The 27168-nt window shown below is 46.0% G+C and overlaps 1 protein-coding gene across 1 annotated transcript in view; it reads left to right on the top strand.

Moving 5' to 3' along the window:
- Nucleotides 1-13742: 13742 nt before the first annotated feature.
- a2m1 (alpha-2-macroglobulin 1) overlaps nucleotides 13743-27168 on the top strand; it is a 63099-nt gene continuing 49673 nt past the window's right edge. The window contains exons 1-13 of the mRNA XM_085371596.1: nucleotides 13743-14170; nucleotides 15892-16066; nucleotides 17666-17822; nucleotides 20830-20882; nucleotides 21742-21762; nucleotides 22471-22639; nucleotides 22751-22835; nucleotides 23237-23357; nucleotides 23456-23570; nucleotides 23656-23765; nucleotides 24053-24208; nucleotides 24907-25143; nucleotides 25343-25406. Of these exons, the coding sequence (XP_085227722.1) occupies nucleotides 14094-14170; nucleotides 15892-16066; nucleotides 17666-17822; nucleotides 20830-20882; nucleotides 21742-21762; nucleotides 22471-22639; nucleotides 22751-22835; nucleotides 23237-23357; nucleotides 23456-23570; nucleotides 23656-23765; nucleotides 24053-24208; nucleotides 24907-25143; nucleotides 25343-25406 (1540 nt within the window). The 5' untranslated portion in view covers nucleotides 13743-14093. The remainder of the gene's footprint in view (nucleotides 14171-15891; nucleotides 16067-17665; nucleotides 17823-20829; nucleotides 20883-21741; nucleotides 21763-22470; nucleotides 22640-22750; nucleotides 22836-23236; nucleotides 23358-23455; nucleotides 23571-23655; nucleotides 23766-24052; nucleotides 24209-24906; nucleotides 25144-25342; nucleotides 25407-27168) is intronic.

Genomic DNA, 27168 nt, shown 5'->3' with positions numbered 1-27168 from the left:
TTATTAATTGCGATTAATCTCAATTACTTTATTAATAGCCTGGCTCCAATTACATTTTTTTATTCTTTATATTTTAAGTAATTATCATTGTTCACCGAAGTCCAGTGGTCTCCGGTGAGAGCGACATTCCTTACTTGCACAAGCTTGCTGGACTGCTGAGCCCTCTGGTCCCCATACAAAGTGTGCAGTCTCGACACAATGGTTCCTCTCGAGGGCAGATTGTAACACGCATCTCCTGATGCAGCACGAATGACTTCTCTCAGTCCATCATCTTCTACTATGCTAACTGGTCGGCAGTTTTTAGCTATCCAAACAACCAAGGAATTGGTTACCTTTTCTCTCACATTTTTTGTTATTCGTCCACAAGCACCATACTCCTGAAGCGTAGACTGGCGAGGTCCCGTAGAGGTGGATTCAGTTGGGTGTTTTGCTCTCAGGTGATACGCCAGTGATGAACTGCTTCTGTGGTACTTGAATTCAGCGTTGCAAATTGTGCATCTTACTCTCGTTTTGTCCAACAAGCCATCAGGCAACTTCTTAAAGAGAAACTTTCCACCCAAAAGTCCGCCCTCGTCCATGCTTGCGTGTGTTAGCTAGTGTTAGCTAGATAGTAGCATGGTGTCACTTCTTCTTCTTCTTCTAATCATTTCTGTCAGGCCAAACGCCAGCATAGCACACTGTTGCCCCCTCCTCCAGAGGTGCTCATGAATTTAAAGGTCTTAGATTACAGGAAATTAATAAAAAAACAAAATCAGCGTTAAATTTTTTTAATGCATTAAACATTTCGCGTTGATCTTAACAATTAACGCGATAATTTTGACAGCACTAATATATATATATATATATATATATATATATATATATATATATATATATATATATATATATATATATATATATATATGTATATATATATATATATATTATATATGGAACACCATAACCAAGTGGCCGGCATAGTGTACAGGAACATCTGTGCTGAGTATAACCTGGAAGTCCCGAGGTCAAAATGGGAGATGCCCCCAAGGGTGGTGGAGAATGACCGGGCTAAGATCCTGTGGGACTTCCAGATACAGACGGACAAAATGGTGGTGGCTAACCAACCGGACATAGTGGTGGTAGACAAACAGAAGAAGACGGCCGTAGTGATCGATGTAGCGGTTCCGAATGACAGCAATATCAGGAAGAAGGAACACGAGAAGCTGGAGAAATACCAAGGGCTCAGAGAAGAGCTGGAGAGGATGTGGAGGGTGAAGGTAACGGTGGTCCCCGTGGTAATCGGAGCACTAGGTGCGGTGACTCCCAAGCTAGGCGAGTGGCTCCAGCAGATCCCGGGAACAACATCGGAGATCTCTGTCCAGAAGAGCGCAGTCCTGGGAACAGCTAAGATACTGCGCAGGACCCTCAAGCTCCCAGGCCTCTGGTAGAGGACCCGAGCTTGAAGGATAAACCGCCCGCAGGGGCGTGCTGGGTGTTTTTTATATATATATATATATATATATATATATATATATATATATATATATATATATACATATACATACACATATAGTATATACACTGGGTGAATGTGCAGTAGTAGCAGCAAGCAGGTGAATTCTGTACATTAATATGAATAGACATCTGACTATTTTACAGGATAGACAATATAAACATATTTAAAATTAAAGGAATTGAAATGTACATTGTGCCTTGGTTTAGTGTCTGGAAGAGAGTCCTGTCTCAGTCAATTATAGATGATGTGAGAGGGCGGGTGTGTGTGTTTAGGGCACGGATAGCTTGGGGATAGAAGCTCCTCTTGAGTCTCTCTGTCCTTGCCCGGAAGATGCGGAACCTTCTACCAGATTGCAGAAGTTGGAACAGTTTGTTGCCAGGATGGGACGGGTCCTTCAGTATCTGCGCTGCTCTAGTCCGGCATCTCCTGGTGTAGGTGTCCTGAAGCGGGGGGAGAGCAATCCTGCAGCAGCGTTCTGCTGTACGGATCACTCTCTGGAGAGCTTTTTGGTCCTTCACACAGCTGTTCCCGAACCACGATGTCATGTTCTGTGTGAGGATGCTCTCCACAGCGCCTGTATAGAAAATCCTGAGGATCTTTGGAGAGACCCTGAACTTCCTCAGTTGTCGTAGGTGATACAGGCGCTGCCTAGCCTTTTTGGTCTGGACCTGAATGTGGGCAGCCCATGTCAGGTCTGAGGAGATGTGGACACCAAGATACTTGAAGGACTGCACCCTCTCCACTGGAGCTCCATTGATGATAATGGGCTTGTAGTCTCTGTGCTGACCCCTTCTGAAGTCCACCACCAGCTCCTTGGTCTTGCTGACGTTCAGCTGGAGGTGGTTGTCCTGGCACCACGATGCCAGATTCTTCACTTCATCCATGTAGGCCGCCTCATCGTTGTTGGAGATGGCACCCAACACCACTGTGTCGTCAGCAAACTTCACAATGGTGTTGGAGCCATGGGTGGCCACACAGTCTGAAGTGTAGAGGGAGTAGAGCAGTGGCGAGAGGACACATCCCTGAGGTGCTCCTGTGTTGATGGTGATGCTGTTGGAGAAGCACCTGCCCACCCTCACCACCTGAGTTCTGCCAGTGAGGAAGTCCAACACCCATGCACACAGACGGCTGTTAAGTCCCAGATCCCTCAGCTTTGTGAACAGTCTGCAGGGCACTATTGTGTTAAACGCTGAACTGTAATCAACAAACAGCATTCGCACATAGTTACCCTGTTTCTTGTCCACGTGGCTGAGAGTGGTGTGTAGGACGTGGGCGATGGCATCCTCTGTGGATCTGTTGGATCTGTAGGCGAACTGCAGCGGATCTGTGGTGTCTGGGATGGAGGAGGAGATGATGTTCTTCAGCAGCCTCTCAAACACCTTCATTACTACCGAGGTCAGTGCAACTGGCCGGTAATCGTTCAGGGATGTGGGTTTGCTGTTCTTGGGCACAGGGATGATGGTGGATCTTTTGAAGCATGTGGGGACCACAGACTTCGCCAGGGACTCGTTGAAGATGTAAGTGAACACACCTGCTAGCTGGTCAGCACAGCAGCGCAGCAGACGGCCGGTGATGCCGTCTGGCCCCGCCGCTTTCCTTGTGTTCACTCTCCTCAGTGCCACTCGGACGTCATGCTCCGCGATGCTGGTCACTGGTCTCTCGCTGATGACGTCACTGTCCTCGGTAGTCAGGCGGTAGATAGCATTAGCCGCCTGGCTAACCTCGAAACGGGCGTAGAACCGATTCAGCTCGTTGGTGAATGCAGAGTCGGCGTTGATCGGCGCAGTGTCCCTGGCTTTGTAGTCCGTAATGGTGCGTAGTCCGTGCCACATACTCCGTGTGTCGCCTTGGTGGAAGCGGGACTCCACACGTTCCCGGTACCGGCGTTTGGCATCTCTCACCGCGCGCCGCACGCTGTATGAGGCTGCTTTGTAGGCGCTCATATCGCCAGTGGCGAGACCCGCGTTGTAGGAGGCGGTCCTGGCGTTTACTGCAGTGCGGATCGATCTGTCCATCCACGGTTTGGGAATGTGGTGACTCTCGCAGTGGGGATAATCTCCTCCGCTAGCATATTGACGAAGCATACTGCTACTTCCGTAAACTCGTTGATGTCGACTGCGCATGCTCTGAACATGTCCCAGTCTACGTCGTTGAGTGCGTCCTGTAGCGTAGCTTCTGATTGGGCAGTCCACCGTTTTACTTCCCTCTTGGTCACGTCTTCCCTCCGTATGCTTTGTTTATACTGGGGAATGAGGAAGATGGCGTTGTGGTCAGACTTCCCAAAAGCCGGGTGTGAGACAGCTTTGTAGCCCTGCTTGTATGGCGTGTAGCAGTGATCCAAAATCCGATCCCCTCTCGTTGGACACGAGACATGCTGGTAAAAGTTTGGCATGACTTGTCTGAGGTTCGCTTTGTTAAAGTCTCCTGCTACAATGAGGGCTGCGCCTGGGTCCTTGTTTTGAAGCGAGCTCAGCACATCATGTAATTCGGACAAAGCCATACCTGTGTCCGCTTGGGGTGGGATGTAGACCGCCGTGGCGATGACTGAGGTGAACTCACGGGGCAGATAGAAAGGGCGGCACTTAATGCTCAGGAACTCCAGATGTGGCGAGCAGCCGCTGGAGAGAGTAGAAATGCTCCTGGCATCACACCACTTTCTGTTTATCATGAAACACACTCCCCCACCTTTGGTTTTGTTCGACTCTGCCGTTCTGTCCGCGCGGAGCACAAAGAATGAATCCGACGGAGTTACGGCCTGGTCCGGCACGGTGGGGGTCAGCCATGTCTCCGTGAAGCACAGAATGTTGCAGTTGCAACTCAGTGCAAGACACAGGAAAGCCTGCATGGAGTTTCCTTAAAAACACATGAAGGACTCCAAGATGGTGAGAAATAAGATTCTCTGGTTTGATGAGACCAAGATAGAACTTTTTGGCCTTAATTCTAAGTGGTATGTGTGGAGAAAGCCAGGCACTGCTCATCACCTGGCCAATACGGTCCCAACAGTGAAGCATGGTGGTGGCAGCATCATGCTGTGGGGGTGTTTTTCAGCTGCAGGGAAAAGACGACTGGTTGCAATTGAGGGAAAGATGAATGCGGCCAAGTACAGGGACATCCTGGAAGAAAACCTTCTCCTGAGTGCTCAGGACCTCAGACTGGGCTGAAGGTTTGCCTTCCAACAAGACAATTACCCTAAGCACACAGCTAAAATAACGAAGGAGTGGCTTCACAACAACTCTGTGACTGTTCTAGAATGGCCCAACCAGAGCCCGGACTTAAACCCAATTATGCATCTCTGGAGATACCTAAAAATGGCTGTCCACCAACATTTACCATCCAACCTGACAGACCTGGAGAGGATCTGCAAAAAGGAATGGCAAAGGATCCCCAAATCCAAGTGTGAAAAACTTTACATCTTTCCCAAAAAGACTAATTTCCGTATTAGATCAAAAGGGTACTTCTACTAACTACTGAGCAAAGGGTCTGAATACTTAGGACCATGTGATATTTCAGTTTTTCTTTTTTAATAAATCTGCAAAAATGTCAACAATTCTGCATTTTTCTGTCAATATGGGGTGCTGTGTGTACATTAATGACAAAAAAAAATTACTTAAATGATTTTAGCAAATGGCTGCAATATAACAAAGAGTGTAAAATTTAAGGGGTTCTGAATACTTTCCGTATCCACTGTAGGTTTAAGGGAGCCACAATTAGTGCACTCTTTTTAATTTATGTTTTACACAGCATCCAACATGTTTATTATTGGGTTTATAACAATACGCGAATCGTTACCTTATCTTGGTGGAGGGGTTTGTGTGTCCCAGGGGCTATGTTGTCCTAGGGCTTTTGCCCCCTGGTAGGGTCTCCCATGGCAAATTGGTCCTGGGTGAGGGACCAGACAAAGAGCGATTCAGAAGGCCCCTATGAGTGCAAGATCAAGGGAACAGTTCACCCTGCCCGGGGTAGAGTTACCAGGGCCCCGCCCTGGAGCGAGGCCCAGGGAGGATGCCCGAGGGCGAGCATCTGGTGGCCTGTGTTCTGGGAGTCCATCCTAAGTCACAAACCATCCTACCAATTGTTTCTGCGCACATAAAATTAAGTGCCAAACCATCCTGCTTTTATAAATATGTGCTATAAGTATACTTTGATGGGTAAAGTTAAGTGGTAAACCATCCTACATACTTAAATTTATGCTGGAATTATTGTGTGACAGCAGAAAAGGACATAAACTACGTATGGTAGGACGGTTTGCCAAAGTAGGATGGTTTGTCAGAACACCGGGCCTTAGTCCATGGAGCCAAGCACAGCATGAAAAAGGAACATAGGCCCATCCTCCTGCAAGCCCAACACCTTCAGGAGGCACCGTAGGGGTCAAGTGCAATGTGTGCCAGGCGGCGGCCAAGAGCAGAGGCCCTGGCTGACTGATCACCAGTTACTAAGACTAGCAATTGGGACATGGAACGTCAACTCTCTGGTGGGGAAGGAGCCTGAGTTAGTGCATGAGGCTGAGAAGTACCGACTAGATATTGTCGGGCTCACCTCAACCCACGGCTTGGGCTCTGGAACCATTATCCTGGAAAGGGGCTGGACTCTGTCTCAGTCTGGAGTTCTTGGTGAGAGGCGGCGGGCCGGGGTGGGTATTCTAGTATCCCCTCGGCTTGCTGCTGGTACGATGGGGTTTCTCCCGGTGGACAAGAGGGTTTGTTTCCTGGGCTTTCAGGTCAGGGAAGGATCCTGACTGTTGCTTGTGCTTATGGACTGAGTTCAGAATACCCAGCCTTCCCTGGGTCCCTGGGCGGGGTACTTGAGGGTGCTCCACCTGTTGTCCTATTAGGAGACTTCAACACTCATGTGGGCAACGACAGTGAGGCCTGGAGGGTGTGATTGAGAGGAAGGGTCTCCCGGATCTGAACCTGAGTGGTGATTTGTTTTTGGACTTCTGTGCAAACTCACAGTTTGTCCATGATGAACACCATGTTCGAATATAAGAGTGTCCACAAGTTCACTTGGGAGCAGGACACTCTAGGCAGCAGGTCGATGATTGATTTTGTAATCGTATCACCAGACATGCAGCCATATGTTCTGGACACTCAGGGATGTTGGATCAGGTGGCGGGGGAGGATGCTGGACAGACCTGGCACACCCAAATGTATAGTGAGAGTGCACTGAGAATGCCTGGCAGAGGCCCCAGTCCAGTCAGATCTTCAACGCACACCTCCAGCAGAGCTTCAGCAGCATTCCAAGGAAGACTGTGGACATTGAGTCCAAATGGACCACATTCAGCACCTCCATTGTCAAAGCCGCTGCACTGAGCAGGGGGATCACCCTCCTTAGCCTCCCTGGGAAAGTCTATGCCAGAATCCCGGAAAGGAGAGTCCATTTGTTAGTCGAACCTCGGATACAGGAGGAACAATGCAGTTTTCGTCCTGGTCATGGAACACTGGACCAACTCTTTATCCTCTCAAGGATACTTGAGGGTGCACGGGAGTTTGCCCAACCAGTCTACATGTGTTTTGTGGACTTGGAGAAGCCCTTCAGAGAAAGCCCATTTCCACTGCTTGTATCCGCGATCTCGTTCTTTCGGTCACATAGAGACATAAATCGACCCGTAAATTGAGACCTTCATTTTTACACTCAGCTCTTTCTTCACCACAACAGACCGGTAGAGCGTCTGCACCAATTTGTCTGTTGATCTCTCGCGCCCTTCTCCCGTCACTTGTGAACAAGAGCCCGAGATACTTAAAGTCCTCCACTTGGAGCAGGAACTCATCCCCGACCCGGAGTGGGCACTCCACCCTTTTCCGGCTGAGGACCATGGCCTCAAAATAGGAGGTGCTGATTCTCATTCCCACCGCTTCACACTCGGCTGCGAGGGGAATCACACTCCTCAGCTCTCTTGGGAAAGTCTATGCCAGGGTGCTGGAGAGGAGAGTTCGTCCGTTAGTCGAACCACGCAGGAGGAATAATGTGATTTTCATCCTGCTTGTGGAGCACTGGATCAGCTCTTTATCCTCTCGAGGATCCTTGAGGGTGCATGGGAGTTTGAACAACCAGCCTACATGTGTTTTGTGGACTTGGAGAAGGCATTCAACTGGCATTCGATGGCCTTGGGGTGTCCTGTGGGAGGTGCTTCGGGAGTATGGGGTGTCTGGCCCATTGCTACAGGTTATTCAATCCTTATGCAACCGTTGCAAGAGCTTGGTCCGCATAGCCAGCAATAAGTCGGACTTGTTCCCAGTGGGTGATGGACACCACCGGAGATGCCCTTTATTACCAGTTCCGCTCGTAATTTGGACCAGGACCAGGCCTCATAATTTTTTTCATATTTTTATGGACAGAATTTCTAGGCGTAGCCAAGTGATGGAAGGCTTTCACTTGGGTGGTCTCAGAATCTCATCTCTGGTTTTCGTAGATGATGTGGTTCTGTTGGCTTCATCAGGTGATGGCCTCCACCTCGCACTAGAACGGTTTGCAGCCGAGTGTAAAGCGGTGGGAATCAGTACCTCCAAATCTGAGGCCATGGTCCTCAGCCGGAAAAGGGTGGAGTGCCAACTCTGGGTCGGGGACGAGTTCCTGCCCCAGGTGGAAGAGTTTAAGTATCTCGGGGTCTTGTTCACAAGTGACGGGAGAAGGGCGCGAGAAATCGACAGACGGATTGGTGCAGACGCTCTACCGGTCTGTTGTGTTGAAGAGAGAGCTGAGTGTAAAAACGAAGCTCTTAATTTCCCGGTCGATCTACATCCCTACCCTTACCTATGGTCACGAGCTGTGGGTAGTGACCGAAAGAAAGAGATTGCAGATACAAGCGGTGGAAATGAGCTTCCTCCGAAGGGTGGGTGGTTTGGGCATCTGACAAGGATGCCTCCTGAGGTGTTCCAGGTATGTCCCACCGGGAGGAGGCCCCAGGGCAGACCCAGGACACACTGGAGAGACTATATCTCTCGGATGGTCTGCGAACGCCTGGGTGTTCCCCTGGACGAGCTGGAGGAGGTGGTTGGGGAGAAGGAGGTCTGGGCTTCTATGCTTAGGCTGCTGCCCCCGTGACCCGGCCCTGGATAAGTGGAAGAAAATGGATGGATGGCTGGTTGGATGGATGGATGGGCTTATAATAATAAGATTAATTGAAGATTCAAGATTGTTTATTTGTCACGAGCACTGACCAAAGTGCTGAACATAAAATACAAACAGTCAAGGTCAAGTTTATTTATATAGCACATTTCCAAACAGTCCATGCTGCACAAAGTGCTTAACAATGTAAAATGCCACTAAAACAAATAACATGCAAAACAATGATGCAATAAAATATAGAAAAAACAAATAAGTAAATGAAATAAGTCAACAAAAACAACAACAACTAAGGCTGTTAAAACCAAAATGTTGGGTGTTAAAAGCCAGACCTTAAAAATGTGTCTTTAGGAACGATTGAAAATGTTCGAGTGTTTGTGCAGATCTAATGTTAAGAGGAGCACTATTCCAAAGTCTGGGACCTGCCACAGAAGGCTCTGTCATCATGAGACTTAAGTTTAGTCCGTGGAATAGCTGAGGTTAGTTTTGACCTGGACCTCACAGTTCTTTCTGGGGCATAAATAAATAGGAGCTCAGACAGGTTAGGAGCTTGCTCGTTAAGTGACTTAAAATCAGAAAGTAAAGGTTTATTTTAGATCCTGTAGGAGACAGGAAGCCAGTGCAGAGATGGTAAAACTGGGGTTATATGCTCCTAACGTTTAGTGCCAATTAGCAGATGAGGAGCTGCATTTTGGACCAACTGGAGACGATAAAGAGAGGCCTGGTCCAGACCAAAGTACACAGAATTGCAGTAGCGCAGTCTGCACGTAATGAACAGATGACTAACACATTCAAAGACATTAGCTGGAAGGTATGGCTTAACCATGGCTAGCTGTCTTAAATGAAGAAAGCTGGATTGGACTACTGTGCTCACCTGCTTACACAGTTTGAAGGAACCATCAAGGTGCACACCGAGGTTTTTTACATTGGTCTTACAATAGGAAGATAATGGGCCCAGAGCACTGTCAATGTGATTATTAACGAAGTTACCAAAAACGGCAACCTCTGTTTTGTCTTCATTTATTTTAACGAAATTTAAAGACACCCACTGTTTTTTGTCATCCAGGCAGCGTAATAATAGCTGAAGCGAGTGTCTCCCTGCTTTTAAAGAAAGGTAGATCTGCAAGTCATCTGCAAAACAGTGGAATGAAAGGTTGTACTGTGAGAAAATAGACCCCAGTGGCAACACATACAGTGCAAACAAGGCAGAACCCAAAATCGAGCCTTGAGATACACCATAATTAAGAGGGGCTATTTTGGAGCTGTGAGGGCCCATGTTGACATAAAAAATCCCTCCAGATAAATAAGACAAAACCACTGGAGAGCAGACCCTTTTAGGCCAGCATATGATTCCAGCCGTGATAACAGGATGTTGTGGTCGACTGTGTCAAAGGCTGCTGACAAGTCCAACAAGAAGAGGGCAGCAGGGCTGCCAGAGTCCAGAGTTAAAAGAGTATCATTAAAAACCCTTCAAAGTGCTGTCTCAGTGCTGTGTAGTGATTTAAAACTGGATTGAAATTTTTCAGAAATCTGATTAAGATCAAGGTGGGCCTGCAACTGTAAATAGACCACTTTCTCCAGAACTTTAGAAAGAAAGGGAAGCTTTGAGATTGGCCAGTAATTGGACAGAACAGTTGGGTCCAGATTGTGTTTTTTAAGAAGAGGCTGAACTATAGCTTGTTTAAAGCATGATGGGACACAGCCTGTAGCAAGGGAAGTGTTGATTAATCTCCGGATAAAAGGCCTGACAGTATTTTTTAGCAGACTTTGGGGAAGATAATCTGATGGGCAGTGTGATGATCTTAGGTGACAAACTACCACAGACAATTCGTTCAGGGAGACAGACGCAAACTGCTCTAAGATAGCTGAGCACATAGGAGGAACCTAATAGCCAAAACCTTGTGGATAAAAATGCCAAAAGGTCATCACACGTACTTGGTGAAGGTACAGCTCCAGCATTATCACGTGGAGCAAAAAGGATTAAGAACATTAAAAAGTATCTGGGGCCAGTGACTATATTGACACTTGGGTTGATACAAAATAGAAATACTAAAAGTAAAATACATGTTGAAATAACAAAAACAATATAGAACACCAACATTAGAAAGGCATTAAATACAGATGAATTTAACATGCTATACTGGGTTTAAAGGATTTCATTCTGATACTTAAATGGCAGTCAGGGTGCCGTTGCCTAGCCTGTAGAGGTCTGTGTGCCCCTCTATGGATTTGCTTCCCCAGACCATCACTGACCCACCACCAAATCAGTCATGCTGAACAATGTTATAGGCAGAAAAACGTCATCCACGGCTTCTCCGGAACCTTTCACGTCTGTCACATGTGCTGGGGTGAACCTGCTCTCATCTGTAAAAACCACAGGACACCTGTGGTGAATATGGCATTCCAGGTATTCTATGGCAAATGCTAATCAGGCTCCACGGTGCCAGGCAGTGAGCACAGAGCCCACTAGATGTTGAGCTCTCAGGCCACCCTCATGAAGTCTGTTTCTGATTGTATGGTCAGAGACATTCACACCAGCATCCTGCTGGAGGTCATTTCGTATCTCTGTGCTGGTCCTGTTCCTCCTTACACAAAGGTGCAGATACTAGTCCTGCAGATGGTGAAGGACCTCTCTCTCTAAAGCTCTCGTAGAGTAACTGTCTATCTCCTGGAATCTCCTCCATGATCTTCAGACTGTGCTGGGAAACACAGCAAACCTTCTGGTAATGGCCAGTGTTGGGAAGGTTACTTTTAAAATGTATTCCATTACAGATTACAGAATACATGCCCCAAAATGTATTCTGTAACGTATTCCGTTACGTTACTCAATGAGAGTAACGTATTCTGAATACTTTGGATTACTTAATATATTATCATGCTTTTTACAACAACATGAATGTACTATTGCTGTGTGATTTATTACTGTTACTGAAGGTCCGCGACTCCGAACTGTAGTAAAGGGACCTCTGACTAATACGGCGGGGTCCCTGTCGGCTCGTAGCCGAAAAATAGCTTTACTTTGTTGTGTGGGTCAACTTTTCTTGCGAGAGACAGAGAGAGGCGTTGAAAGGCTGCTGCAACGGAACTTATTGTTTCAGAGGAAAACACGAACACGGTGTACAGTCGAGTCTTAATAGCTTACTTACAACTGGGCTCGTCAGGCACTCTTCTTGGCTGCAGTGGTTATTATTATATTTACATGCTTCCAGCTCCCGTTTCTGCTCGATGACAGCTCGTACTTTTCGACTCTCCTTTTTCTCCCTCGCTCACAGACACATAACGGGTATGGCAGTCCATTCTCCCTGCAGCACGGACTACACTGCCTATGATGCTGCATTCTGCATTCTGCCTATTAGCTTAGCACAACAACAACAAAAATGCGCTCTCTCACCCAGGAAACACTCAGAGCGAGAGCATCACTCTGTAACCATGGCAACCGTAACGCTGCCGCCTGGAACAACAGCACGTAGCTGTCAAACAAAACCCAAACAGTCCTGACCCGCGACAATATGAAACAGGAAAGTACCGCAGTGTAATCCATTTATTTCAACAAAGTAACTGTATTCTGAATACCACCTTTTTAAACGGTAACTGTAACGGAATACAGTTACTCATATTTTGTATTTTAAATACGTAACGGCGGTACATGTATTCCGTTACTCCCCAACACTGGTAATGGCACATATTGATGTGCCATCCTGAAGGAATTAGACTACATATGCAGCCTCTGCAGGGGCGAGATACCATCTCATGCCTCAGTAGACATCCTGGCCGTAGCTAAAATTAGAAATATCCTGTCTCAGAGGACTTTATGGTATGGTTTATGGACATATGCCTCAGTACTTTTAACTTTTAGATGTATTTGCTTATCCACCTCTACTTTCAAGATCAGGCTTCAAACTTTCCTTTTTGCTAAAGCATAGACTTAGGGCTGGACCAGGTGACCCTGAATCCTCCCTTAGTTAGGCTGCCGGGGATTCCCATGACGCACTGGGTGTTTCTTGTTCACTCACTATGTATTAACAGACCTCTCTGCATTGAATCATATCTGTTATTAACCTCTGTCTCTCTTCCACAGCATGTCTTTATCCTGTCTTCCTTCTCTCACCCCAACCGGTCGCAGCAGATGGCCCCGCCCCTCCCTGAGCCTGGTTCTGCTGGAGGTTTCTTCCTGTTAAAAGGGAGTTTTTCCTTCCCACTGTCGCCAAAGTGCTTGCTCATAGGGGGTCATGTGGTTGTTGGGTTTTTCTCTGAATGTATTATTGTAGGGTCGACCTACAGTGAAAGGTGTCTTAAGGCGACTGATGTTGTGATTTGGTGCTGTATAAATAAAACTGGACTGAAGGTTTGATGAAAACTTTTTCAGTGCAATTACACAGATACAAACACAGGTCCATATTTTCTCAATAAGAATGACATGATTAATGGTGTCAACAGCTGCTGATGAATCAAATAAATCTAAAATTCCATTTTCACCTTTATCTAAGTGAATAAGAATAACATTAGTAATCTTGTTTCTGTGTTATCATTCTGTCAACAACGAGACTGGAATTTATCAAATATATTATTTCCCTTTAACAGTCCGGGGACAGCTCTGGCTGTAAAGTGATTTGAAATCAAATGAGAGAGACTGACTGACATTAGTCAGAAGCCAGTGGGAGGTAGAAATGCTTTAGGAATAATGTCAGCTAGAAATGTGGATATCAAGGAGATCTGTCATGAAAATCAGATAAAAGTCAAAGAACAGAACTGAGACCCTCGGCCAGGCTGACAGGCTCCGGGCTTGAACTGTGACCTGATACCACTGATCTTATCATCCAAGCAAACAAACAAACGAGACAGGGCACAACAATTAGGCTGAGTGGGATTAAAGAGTTTGCTGGTGGTAAACATTGGATTGGGCTTAATATTGCTCTCATCATTTGAGAAAACTTCATATCTCCTGCATGTGAAGGTAGTGCACGAGGACATTTGTAATTCTTGTGTTTAGTGTTTCTAGGGGGAAACGCTAAATGCTAAAACTCTGAAAAGCTGCAGGCTTTGGGGGACACAGTTAAGGTCCACAGAGCCCCTGCCTTATCTTTGTTGTTTTCAAAGCCCCGTTGACTGTTATTGGCCAACAGGTGCTCAAAGTGCAGGGTCATCTCGACTGTCTCAGCCCCACTGGGCTTTCCTGAAATTCTTCAGAAACTCGAGCAGCAGACACTGTCCGCAGGCAGGACTCTGTGTGTGTGCGCGTGTAATTAGACTTTTGGGAGTCTTTCGGGAACAGGGAGGCGGCTGCAAAGGTCCAACGAGGTTGGGGGGAGTGACTCGGAAAGAGGGGGTGGCGGTGTTTGCAGTAAAAACAGCAAATCACTGTAGCAGACCCCCTCTCTTACAGCTACTTGGTACCACGCACATCCCTCGGTGTCTCCCCCTCTCTCTCTCTCTGGGTCCGGGCCCTGGGGTTGTAAGTCCGTCCTCCTCCTCCGGTGCAGTCCGGTTCGCTCCGCTCGTGTCGCTGCTCGCAAAGCACCGACTCTCCTCTGCAGCTATGGCACATGTCCTTCAGCTGTTTGCTGTCATACTCTCATCAGCTCTCGTGCAAGCATCGGCCTTGCTCAACGACACGTAAGTAAACGTATATTTCTAACGAAACTCATGCATGTCATTGTGCTAAAGTTTGGCTTGCCCCTCGCGCCAAGACGCGTCCAAATAGTTGCACGAGGTGGTGTTGGAAAAACTTTATTTTAAAAAAAAATGTCACGCGCAGCGTCATCATGTATTTGTCACTCGATTCTGGTGTAATCACGAAAAACCTGCACATTCCACTGGTGAGGCAGAAAGTCCAGTGTGTGGCCACAGGACAGTGTTATGCAATGAGCAAAGACTATGTGTGTGTGCGTGCGTGCGTACGCGCATGTCCCATCTGCTACAACTTACCAGCATTTGATTAATAACCTGCTCTCGGCTTTACCTGAGTAGCGTGTAAATGGGACATGATTTCCATGGTACTGGAAGGCCGAATAACATTTTCCACCCTGACTTTTTTTGCTTGCTCTAAACTTTAATCATCATGGCTCGCATGCCTTTCATAGTTTACACTGGGAGTCAAATGACTTTTCATCATTGTGCAACTTTCTCCCTGGCAAAAACAGCATCAATATTCTCAGCAGCACCACCCAAAACGCAATTAAATGCGTCCTTTATTTCTCATTGGCAGCAGCAGGCCCCTGTGTGCCAAGCAGCGTCGACACAGAGAATCCAGCAGAGTGCTTCGTTAGAAGCTGATATCATGGCTGTTGCTGATGTTTTCCAATGTTCATTTGCACATGTAACTTATATGGGCCTTGTGTGGTTATTTGGATGAATATGTCCGCTGTGCAGGAAGGATGGCATGGGGATACAGGAGTTACTGGAACTCTGCTTCCCTTTTGATTCCAGGGCTGAAATAAAAATACTGTGCACACAGTTTCTGTAGACTATATGTGTTGTGCACAAGCAGGTACATTAAGAAGAAATTCATAATGGGGAGTATTTCTGTTACATACAGTTAGGTCCATAAATGTTTGGAAGATGACTGATGTTTTGGATACATTTGCCTCTCTCTACCACCACAGTGGATTTTAAAATAAAAACTGATGCTTTAACTTACAGTCACTTTCCTTCATTCACCCTTTTTCATTTACTGTGTGTTCACACACCATTCTCTATTTCAGCATAGTGTCTTTTGTCCTGTCTTCCTGTCTTTTTGCAGGCCAAATCAGAACTATAGCATAACTCTGGTTCCCTCCAGAAAAAGTAAATTGCATCCTTTTAACGTTTGATGGTGTTTTCCAGTAGTGCTTCCAGTCACCTGGCCGTGTAGTGTGCTTTGACAAACATCTGTGACAGAATGAGTCGCTCACTGAATTTCAGTGTGTTGCTGTAATCGGATGCTTTTAACTTCTCATGTAGCAGCTTGTTAGCACACTCCTTCTCTTAGAAGCTACATAATTCACATGCAGGGTGTTAACTTTTATATTGGAGCACAAGAAACTGGTTTTGTTTGAGGTTAAATCAGACTCTTTCACCTTGAAACAAAGACACAGATGATGGTTGTAGGATTTAACCCTGCGCCACACTCATTTAGTTCTTTAACTGGACCATTTATCAGCTAGCTGTAGCAACACGCTAGAAGTTTGTGCTTTTTAAACATTAGCGGTTATCTCTCTAAATCAAACGTGTGTTTAACATGGAGCTGGGCTGTACTTTTTAATGCTTGGCACTGTTTTTCTCCTAGCTTTTCACTTAAACGAGTGCTGACAGTTTGGGTTGTTTTTAATGAGGGTACTTTCTTCTTCTCCTTGCAGGATTTATGCAGTGACTGTGAGTTCGCGTGTGACTGCAGGGAAACAGGAGACCCTGTGTGCCCAAATTCACGGCCTGACTGGGCCTGTGCGCATGGTCATCGGCCTCACTGAGGGCTCTGTCACAATCTTAGATGAGCAAGTAAATGAGGACTTCTACCGCTGCCTAAACTTCCAGGTCAGATCCAAGAAAAGCACAAAAGAGCTTGTGAATACTCAGGCTCCCACTCTCCACACTTCCAGTTTCATGTGGGGGATAGTTCAGGATGAGTGGGGTCCTATTAGACCATAGCCCAGAAATACATATTTCACTGGGTAAACTTTTTTCTTCTGGAACATTTCATTATGTTTTCGATATAAAGCGATTGAAATTTTAATTGTAGCACTAACCACATGGAAGTTTCTGTTTGTGAATGAAATCTGCTTGGTGGTTATCCCACGCCATCACGCCAGAGTGTAAATCACACACGGACCAATCAGCTCTAGCTCCTAGTGTTTTATCCGTGAAACCAGCTTCCCTTTACAGTAATAAGTGTTCTCTTCGTTTCCTACACAGCTGCTGTAAACAAATATTCACTCTGATTCATTAAATACTGTCTTCAGAACGTCCTCTGGCTGAATTGCAGCTGTTTTTCGATGATGTACCTCCAGCATGACTAATCGTGAACAATGATTCGGGGTATTTACAGTATTTCACTTTTTAAAAACAAAACAAAAAGCTTTGTGTTGTGTTGTTTGTAGACAGTAAATGCACCAGCGTGGTTTCCAAGCAGAATTCCTATCACCATCCATTAAGCTAATGGCTTAAATCTTGGCACAAGTTTGGACCTAATTATCCTCCCGGCGCCATGACTGAGACTGCCAACCTCAGTGGGTTCTCTGCAAATTGCAGCTCTGCTTTATGTCACACCTCTGCTTGCTGTTATGCAACTTGCAGGCCTTGCTCCATATTGATGTGGAACGACCCGCCGACCCAAATAGCCTCTGTGACAGTCGCGCTTAGTTTCACTTTGTTCCTGCTATTTGGCCCTGTTGCAGGACTGGTTTTTGTCTCTAGGCACAAAGACTGCTTTCTGCCAGAGGCTAGCTATGTACCTGCATTCCTCTGGAAACCAACCCTGCGCTCAGTCTCACAACACACATCTGAACACAACAGTCTTTTTGACATGTGTGGAAGTGGTTCTGGTCCTTGTTATGTAACAGCAGCATTAACAAGTGAAAACGTGCACAAGTGTGACAGCATTTCATAATTAACTGTGTGCAACATTGTTCCCTAAGAGCAGCACAGCTCAGATGGCTTTTTATGACACGTTTAATGCAAAAGTCATGAGCTGCCACACATTTTGTGTCCAAGGAAGCGGGCCAACACTGTCACTTTTTAAAGTGGTTTTCAGCATTAGTTCTTCAGACTTTCTGAAAGTCTTTCAATGTGTTTGGCTGCACTTTCACCCATTTGCAGTCCACGCTGTGTACCTGCCATTTTCAGTGGAATGTGTTTTATTTAGTTTTTCACTTTATTCTAACCTCTGACTCATTCATGCATGAAAAGGAGAGTAACACCTGGGACGAACCAATGTAGTCTACATAAAAAGGCTAAACTGGCAAAAACAAACAAAACAATTTAAAACTATATCTTGGCTGTTTGTTACTCAAAAATAAATCATTTCTTTGGGTGTGTGTGAAGACTGTTACACAGTGCTGTGGAGGAAAAGTACAGATTGTGCTCTGCATGAAACGTTTTCCATCTCTGACAAATGTGTGTTTGCTGGTGTTGCAGGTCCCTGCAGTACGCAGCCGAATTGTGGCAACAGTTTATGTCAATATTTTCCATGAAAAAAATCTGACGAGCAAACATACCAAAGTCGTCATCGAGCCTCCAACTTTCATCCACATCGTCCGGACTGATAAGCCCATCTACAAACCTGGACAGACTGGTAGGTGGAGTGAGTGTGGAGGTGTTGGAGCTGTTGTGTTGTAGAAGGAGCGATACGCTACTGCAGCGCCGTCTCGTCTGCACTGCTTACCCATTCTGCTGTGCTTGCACATTTTTGGTCTGATATATCTGCATAATGCTGAGCCACCACTTAATAACTTGATAACTTGAGGGTTGTTGTCTGTTCAGTGCACAGAAGAAGAGTGCTTTCCTAGAGAGAGGCTGTTTATATTTAAAGTAGGAAAGGCCTACATGCTGAGTGGGTGAAGAGAAAAGGAGTTTATTTGACCACTTAGTGCCGTCGAGTGCTAGTGCAGGCTGCTAACTCCTGAATAAGTCTGTGTGTCTAAGTGTGTGAATGTGTGTGTGAATGGGTGGATGACTGGATATGTAAAGCGCTTTGGGGTCCTTAGGGACTAGTAAGGCGCTATATAAATACAGGCCATTTACCATTTTTTTTAAGTCTGATTAAGATAAGATGATCTAGTGGAGTTTAACTTTTTTGGGTATTCTGCAACTCCTTATGACAGTAAAACAAGTTTATTTTTTAATAGCATTGCCATAGTGTTTCAGTAAGGACTCACGACGACGTTATGTTTCACGAGTAAAAATCAAAAATGAATTTGACCCATATAACAGTTTATAAACTGGTGTCAGTCTCAACAAAATGAGCTTGTCAGTCAGCTTCTATAAACAAGTTCAAAGCTATAACCACAAGAATACTGTAACATATATATTTTTACCTAAATCAATCTGTCTCATGCTTTCCATTTGCAGACACAGGTGATCCAATCAGAAGTAACATTACACTTTACCGTGTCACTGTGAAATCGGCTTTCAGTTGGTATTATTTGGCCAGCTAAGCCACGCTCGCCAAATCGCACGTGGAATAAAACATGGATGTAGCTGCAGCGTCAGAAAAATGAACCCGATGCAGAAGAGCCTTAAACCTGCATTCTGTCTGACGGCCACCAGGTGGCAATAAATTTAGTCTGTTTTGGAAATCAAAAGCTACGTTCACAGTGCAGGCGAAAGCGCATCAAATCCGACTTTTTTGACCCTATGCGACCCGTATCCGAATTATTAGGCCAAATGTAAATAACAAAATAACTTTATAACTTAGAGCAAAATTGGGAAACGTAAAGTCCGAAACAGTCAAAATACTGTTGCTCTGGGTCTAAACAGAGCGCGTTGTGCGTGACGTCTGCTTTTGCGCATGCGGCCGCTTTGAGCGTTCACACTAGAGCGCGTTTGCTGTCGCATTTTATTTGTAGTGTGAACGAGCAGACAAAAAAAATCGCATTTGATCAAAAAATCGGAATTGAGCATCAAGACCTGCAGAGTGAACGTAGCCTTAGTCATACCACATTTGGGGGGCGACCGTGGAGCAGGGGGTTGGGAAGCGCGTCTGTAACCGGAAGGTCGCCGGTTCGATCCCCGGGCTCTCTGTCCTGGTCGTTGTGTCCTTGGGAGAGACCGCCTACTGGTGTTGGCCAGACGGGCAGATGGCGCCAGTGCCCGGCAGCCTCGCTTCTGCCAGTCTGCCCCAGGGCAGCTGTGGCTACAACTGTAGCTGCCTCCACCAGTGTGTGAATGTGAGTGAATGAATAATGGAGTTGTAAAGCGCTTTGGATGCCTTGAAAAGCGCTATATAAATGCAATCCATTATTATTATTATTATTATTATTATTATTATTATTTCAAAACGGAAGATCATTGGCTGTGTCACAGTCAGACCCGCCTTTCCTCAACACATCCATCTTTCGTAACCAATGGCAGAACCACTCAGCTCAAGCTGAGGTGACGTCATCAGTAGCTAATCCTTAAAGATGTTTTGGTTTTTTTTGGTTTTTAATGTATTGCCTCCAACAATAGGCAAATACATGTTAAGATATATTTTTCTGTGTAAAAAAGGCTAACAGCAACCGTAGACTTCTCCGATACATATTCCAGGTCACTGAAACTCGGGCGGTGTTGATCTGATCAGTTAAGTATCAGACAGGGTTGTTAATGAAGGCAACAACCGGTGTGCTACAGGGACAACAATGAGCCAACTCCAAAAGGCGAAAGGTTTCACAGCTGAAGGTCACTGACGTTTTTCCCTCTTCATCTTTTCTGACTGTTCCACTAGTTTTGAATTTGGCTAGGGTCAGTGTCACTACTGATACCTATGGAACTAGTGTTATTAGTATTCCAGTATTATAATTGTCAGGTCCACCGCAGGTGCCCAGATGAGCTTCAGGTTCAGCCTGAGCACATGTGACAGTTGTAAAAGGGTGTGGGCTAGCTGTGGAGAACATGCTGCCTGTAACATTGTTCTGCATGACTGGAGGCGTATCCATGGAGGGACACACAGACCTCGACAGCATCCTGACTGTCATTAGGAGCCATTCTCAGGCCCTAGACTGGACACAACAATGCCTGGCAGTATGAACTGATACCATGGACTGGCACCTACGTTCACCTGACCGAGATCCAACACCAACACCTCTGGGACATCATGTTTCAGGTGCAACTCACACTGTCCAGGAGCTCAGTCATTCCCTGGTCCGGATGTGGGAGGAGATCCTCCGGGATGTTGTCAGGCATGCAGACAAGCACGTGGGGGTCGCACAAAGTGCTGAGCACCGTTGCTGCATTTCAGTAAAACAAACTCGTCTTCACCATCATTCACTTTGATTTTCAGGGTTTTTCTTTTATTCTGCCGTCTGCAGACTGATGATTCTCATTTCCATCAAACGATGGGGCATCCTTTCCTAACACGGTGACCAGTCTGTATCAGTATAGATATCAACATGATTTATTCATTTTCCCCACTGAATCTGACATGTGCCCCTAATTCATTAGAGTATAAAGAGAGACTTGCATACACTTTGCTTTGCTTCTTTTTAGTCCATCTGCTATCACCAGGATCGTTTTCCCTTTGTCTTCTTCTTCCTCTCATTATCCACTTGTGCAATAACTGAAAATACAGTATAGTAATGCATTTTTTTTTCTTTCTTTTAAAGTCAAATTCCGGATCGTCTCCATGGATGCCAATTTCATCCCTGTGGAACGAGTGGTACGTTTCTATCCACTTGTTCTCGTCTGTCAGAATCATGTGCCGCTGTGCCATTTGTGGAGTCATTTCAAGCAGCGAACTTGATAATGTGCTGTGATTTGTAGCAGGCAGTCAGTGAATCTGAAGAGTAAGGTCTATTTTGGTTCAGGAGAGTGGGAGGTGAAAGGAAGGCTGTTTGTTGATTTTGAAGACAGCGTGGGTGTGGAGCGCTGTGTGGAGTAGTGTGATAAACATGCTGTCAGAGTTCATTTGGCGCACACTACATTTGACCCAAACATCTGAATCAATAGCGGCTCAGGGCCTTTTCCGTTTTTGGACGAGAGGCTGAAAACACGACTGCACGCAGTCGACGTGAAATCCGTTCAGATGCATCACATGATGAAAGTAGCTAGCTTGAAGGTGGTAACTCCCACCAGCTGTAGTGAAGACGTGGCATTGTGAGACTTTATCTGCCATTATGCATCTGCTCTTTCCGGCACTCTGGAGATGTAAGAACGAAATAATTGAGGCCAAAATATCACGTGTGCCAAAGGTGTTACAGAGGAACACGGTAATAAATGAGCCGTGGAGGGGGACGTGTGTTGTTTGACTTTTATCGTCCAATTAGGAAATAAGACCTGGCAGTGGTGGTGTTGTTTCAGGGTGTGGCGCCTTCACATCTGTCACCGGGACACTCAGTGCTATGTGCTTGCTGAGTAATTGGGTTCTGCTGTGTGATCTGAACCGGGACCTACATGCATACTGACTTGAAAGTCATTGCAACAGGAAACCTTACTGATATGTTTCTAATAAATTGTCCTTATTGTGTTAATTCTGTGTGCAGATAAACTAAATGTAAACTCTTCTGTTTTCCTTTCAGTATAAAGAAGTGGCGCTGCAGGTAAGAAACACTCAAATTGGCATCTCTTCTGGGAACTGCTGACATGTCTGTTTGGCTCTTTGAAAAGATTTTGCCATTTGTGCCTTCTGTGAGAGTAACGGCAAAGATGCAGGAAATGAGGCGATGGAGGGAGGGCTGTATGACATGTAATTAAAGTGCAGACTGCTCCCTGCACCCCCCCCCCCCCCCCCCCCCTTTTTCTTCTCTGGGGTGGTGCTGTTTAAGAAGATATCCAATCTACAATAGTCTGTTGTAGATTGGATATCTGCGCTGCATTGTTGTGAAGACTAAGAAGGACTTTAGCTACCTCTGAATCACAGACCTAATTACACAAGCAACCATCAGGAGGAGGACTATAATAGGTTCTTTTCTCCAAACGAGAGCTCATTAAGATAAATGTCACTCCAGTCAGTTTGGGCGATGTTTGGATTGCACTGGTCCCTCCTGCAGGAGCTTGTCCTTCTTCCATGCCTGGCTCCAGGAAGCACTCTGGCATGCCCGTCTCAGATGAGGGATCATGTGTGTGTGTTGTTTTTTTTCTCCCCATGTCACAGGGCTGACCCACAATCCACAAAGAGCACAGATTATCTGGTGGCTGGCTTGGAAACATCTCTGTGTGCCCCAGCAGAGGAGCTGGAGGCTGGAAGCTACGGCCTCGTTTGATTTGACATCCCTAAATAAATTCTCCTCTGTCTTTACTCTGTGTAGGATCCTAGCTCAAATCGCATTGCCCAGTGGCTGGATAAATCTGTTGTTGGCGGCATCCTTGATCTTTCACACCCCATGATTCCTGAGGCTGTACAAGGAAGCTACACCATCACTGCCTTGACAGACAAGGGAGAACAAATATCCCACAGCTTTGACATCAAAGAATACGGTGGGAGGGAAAAAATGAAGCATCTTCTCTTATAGACCGGAAATGATTACGAGCTCAGTCTATGTAAATTCTCAGCTACGGGGAGATCTGACTCTGTTTCCTTTGCTCTAGTTTTGCCAAAGTATGAAGTGAAGGTTCATCTGCCCAGTGTGATTACCGTCCTGGATCAGGAGGCAGCACTGAAGATTTGTGGAAAGTAAATGTCCCAGTTGAACAGAAACTGGTGTTCTTGTCTGTGTTGGTTCAAGGAAATCCACACTGTGAAGAACTGCAGCTGGGCAGCGCTGGTGCTAACAACATTGTCGTTTATTACAAAAGATGGGTCTGGATTTGTGGGAACAACAAACTGCCTGTAGCAATGATGTTTTCCTTATTTTGTCTGTACTTTGATATAATAGTACTTTTTACTAGAGGAATTTGAGTATTTATATAATTCATACTATTAACAGTGGCCAGCTGGGAAAAGGCAAAGCCTCTACAGGAAATGAAAGATCTGAGGCTGGCTAGACTCTGTACCAGTCATGTTTCCGGCAACAACTAACATGATCCGGCTGTTCTCGTTCCAACAAATCTCATCTTTGTATGTTTTCTTAACAGATACACGTATGGGAAACCTGTTATTGGTTCAGTGAAGGCACGGTTCTGCAGAAACGCCATCCGTTTCTTCTGGTTTTCATCTCCCCAAAACAAAGACCTCTGCAAGACCTACGAACTAACTGTGAGTGTTTCAGATGTTAACAGAGACGCTAACTGTACTGCAATCAGTCCTTTTCACTGATTTTACTTTCTTGGTGTTCACTTTCTGTGATCTTCTAGACGGATAAAAGTGGATGTGCTACACAAACTGTGAACATGACGGCGTTTTTCCTCCACAAGAACATCTACAGTGACACGTTTGAGGTGACTGCTGAGATGGAAGAGTATGGCACAGGTAGGCAGACTAAAAGCCGACTGTTCATCAAGGTAGCACAGCGAATTCCTGATGACCTGCAATCTGTATGCTAACTATCATCTAGGCGTCATTCTTAAAGGCTACGGGCAGACCAGCTTCACCTGTGACATCAGAACTGTCACCTTCGAGGATGTACCTGAGGCATACAAGCCTGGCATCCCGTTTGAAGGAAAGGTAACCAGACTCATCCTGCTGTCAGGACATTGCACAGCAGGATTCATGAGCTTTTCATCTGATCCTACCGTGAGGTGGACGTGTTTCTCCTGGAGCCCAAAAGATTCTAAGACGACTCTAGAATCTGGACGATGTAACACTGCATTTGTTACAATGTAACTAGATGTATGAAATAGTATTTAGGGATGCTTTGAGTCATGCAGAGGAAGCTAATCAAGGGCAATAACAATCATTATTATGGAGATGTGTGAGTCTTGTTACAACTTCTTACTCTGTCTTGTTCACAGATCAAAGTTGTTGGTCCAGACAACAAGCCTGCTGCCAATGAGCCAGTGTACTTGTTTGTTGGTAGCTCACTAAAACTAGAGCTCACCACAGACGTGAATGGCGTGGCTTTGTTTTCTCTGGGCACGTCTCTTTGGAAGGACAGTGTGCATCTGAAGGTTGGTTGCTGCCGCTGCCTGCACTTAAACATTCATCAGTTATAAGGTCGATAGACTGTGATTGATCACATCAGTCGTACTGATCATACACCCACGCTGGCCTACATTGTCATGAAATTAGTTACTTTTTAATATTTTATTATTTCCAAGTGTCTAACCCAGTGTTTCCAAACCTTTTGGAGCCACGGCACATATTTCACGTTAGAAAAATCACACGGCATGCCAGCAGCAAAAATATCACAAAAAGCATATTGATCATTTTCCCCGCACATCAGGTATAGCGGTATTGGCTCGGTTTGTCCCAGTTACCTTTTTGCTTCTTCTGACCACTACTCATGCTACGGCCTTCATCTGGGTCAGAGGTTTCTCCAGGACCAGGTCTACTTTTTCTTTCAAATATTTGTCTATTGCTATTATGGCTGCGCTGTCTCAGTCACAGCACGACTATTATGTAATTTCTTCTTCATCTTCTATTTTGCTGGCAGTTGGCAACAGATTTAATTAGAGCAGGTAGTTGTAGTCCTGTGGAAGATCATGTAATTGTTCTGCCCATCACGGCGATCACTTGGAGTACTAATCAGATGGAACCAGACAATCTTCCACGGCACACCTGATCATTTCTCACAGCGCACTGGTTGGGAAACACTGGTCTAATGTGAAGAGTAGGAATTTGATATTTGACCTCACTTTGTCAACAGGCGAGTTCAAAAAATACAACGGAGCATGACCATTATGTTTATGGTTTGAGGAGACCCAACTACAGGGCAAGCCACCACCATGTCACAGCGTTTTACTCCAAGAGTAGTAGTTTTCTGAAGCTCATGCAGGCCAGCAGTAAGCTGCCCTGTGACAGTGAAGCGACTGTGCGTGCCCAGTACATCATCCAGGGAGAGGAGCTGGAGAAAGGGCAGGAGGTCCTCGACTTCTTTTATCTGGTACGTGTAAGGGATTGTGACGTGACCCCACCCAGTGTTCATTGAAACACGATTTTGGTGATCTGCATGAGAATTGCTGTTTGTAGCTTCAGTCTAAATGATTTTTCTCTAAAGACTTTTGTGCACACGTTTGAGATGTATTGCAGATATACATAAACACACCCTCATAGTGACGTTTCCGTTCTGTCTTTCTTTGCAGGTGCAGTCCAGAGGTTCAGTAGTGCAGCATGGTCGTATCCCAGTGGCTGTCAAAGTGGGAATTGGTATGAACACGACGAAAGCTAATTTTGAAGTATAAGTCTGTGATTTTAGAGTTAGACGTCCTATGGAAAAAGCCCTTTAAAGTTGCATCAAAGCATGTAGGGGTGAGGTTGGGGTGGTAGAGCAGGTCATCCACTAATTTCAATATTCTACTATTAGCTATCTAGCCCTAATGTCAAAAAACTATTAAAGTCTGCATCAGTGCACTGCGTGAAATATACCTTTACTTATCATAAACAAGGCCATTTTATGTAATGCTATGCATCCACTTTGCAATGTGGAGTACAGTATAGGGCAGGGGTGCCCAATCCCGGTCCTCGAGAGCTACCGTCCTGCAGCTTTTAGATGCATCCTTGTTCCCACACACCCGAATCAAATGAATGGCTTGTTATCAGGCCTTTGCCAAACATGATGGCATGCTGAAGAGGTAATCAAACCATGTGATTCAGCTGTGTTGGAGTAGGGATGCATCTAAAAGCTGCAGGATAGTAGCTCTTGAGGACTGGGATTGTGCAGCCCTGGTATAGGGTGTCCAAAATGGTCCTCAGTAAATAGTGGTATATTTATATATAAGAAACATGGGAGGCAGATGACCTGTGATGACATGCGCACAGCCCTGCTTGTGCATGTAACCCTGTCATCACAATCATCAAGAGTTGGGAGTTCGTCTTGTAATCGGAAGGTTGCCGGTTCGAGCCCCGGCTCGGACAGTCTCGGTCGCTGTGTCCTTGGGCAAGACACTTCACCCGTTGCCTACTGGTGGTGGTCAGAGGGCCCGGTGGCGCCAGTGTCCGGCAGCCTCGCCTCTGTCAGTGCGCCCCAGGGTGGCTGTGGCTACAATGTAGCTGCCATCACCAGTGTGTGAATGTGTGTATGAATGGGTGGATGACTGGATGTGTAAAGTGCTTTGGGGTCCTGAGGGACGAGTAAAGCGCTATACAAATACAGGCCATTTACCATTTATCTCTCAGTTCTTACGCTCGTCACCTCATTGAGAACACCTCTGGTGAGTTGGGCTAGTTAGCTCTGTTATCTGCTGACTTGAACTTAGCTTAACTGCCCATTGGTGTTGGCCTCTACCACACAGTTGGTGAGTAGGCTACCTGCAGAGCGCTAATTTCCAGTTTTCCTGTGCAGCCTTTTACTTTGCGTTTTGGAATGGACTCCAAACTGAAGCGAGCAAATCAGAAATCTTCTGTTCGCCCCTGTCCTTCCCTGTCCTCAGGGTTGCGGTTTCTCTTTGCACGACAGCAACCAGCACGATGCCTGCCCTGTCTGCCTGGGATCTTCCATGCCATGAGAGTGTTGACGGAGCCCAAAGTCTGTTCCAGGTCCGCACTTGATCCTTTAAAGACGGGTGACATTTATGGAAAAGGTGCTGGGACGGACGGCTGTCACACAGCACGACCCTCACTTCTTTGTGTCTGGAGCCCCGGCTTCATCCAAGTCTGAGGACAAGGATTATCCGGTCGGTGTCCCCCACAATTAGCTGGGCTGACCACATGGAATATGTTGATGGGTTAACCGAAGACGAGCTGGAACCATGCAGGAGCGCCAGCATGTCATCATCTCCCCAGGAGCACGATGACATGCTGGACATCAGCCTGGACATCCATGGTTTGCCGGAGGATGAGCAGGAGAGCCCATTGTCGGTCCAATCTGCCGCTGCTGCTGCGTCGGTCGGCAATGGCGCAGAGGAAGCTGGCTTAGCTAACCCACCCCTATGGAGCCATCTCTGGCTGCTTATGTTGATTGCTAAGGGTT

This window comes from Diplotaxodon limnothrissa, linkage group LG14, assembly GCF_057381915.1.
Source record: "Diplotaxodon limnothrissa isolate DT_005_m linkage group LG14, D_limnothrissa_male_GT1.1, whole genome shotgun sequence".
Classification (NCBI taxonomy): domain Eukaryota; kingdom Metazoa; phylum Chordata; class Actinopteri; order Cichliformes; family Cichlidae; genus Diplotaxodon; species Diplotaxodon limnothrissa.
The sequence above is the reverse complement of the archived record's forward strand: the minus strand, read 5'-3'. Positions and strand labels throughout refer to the sequence as shown.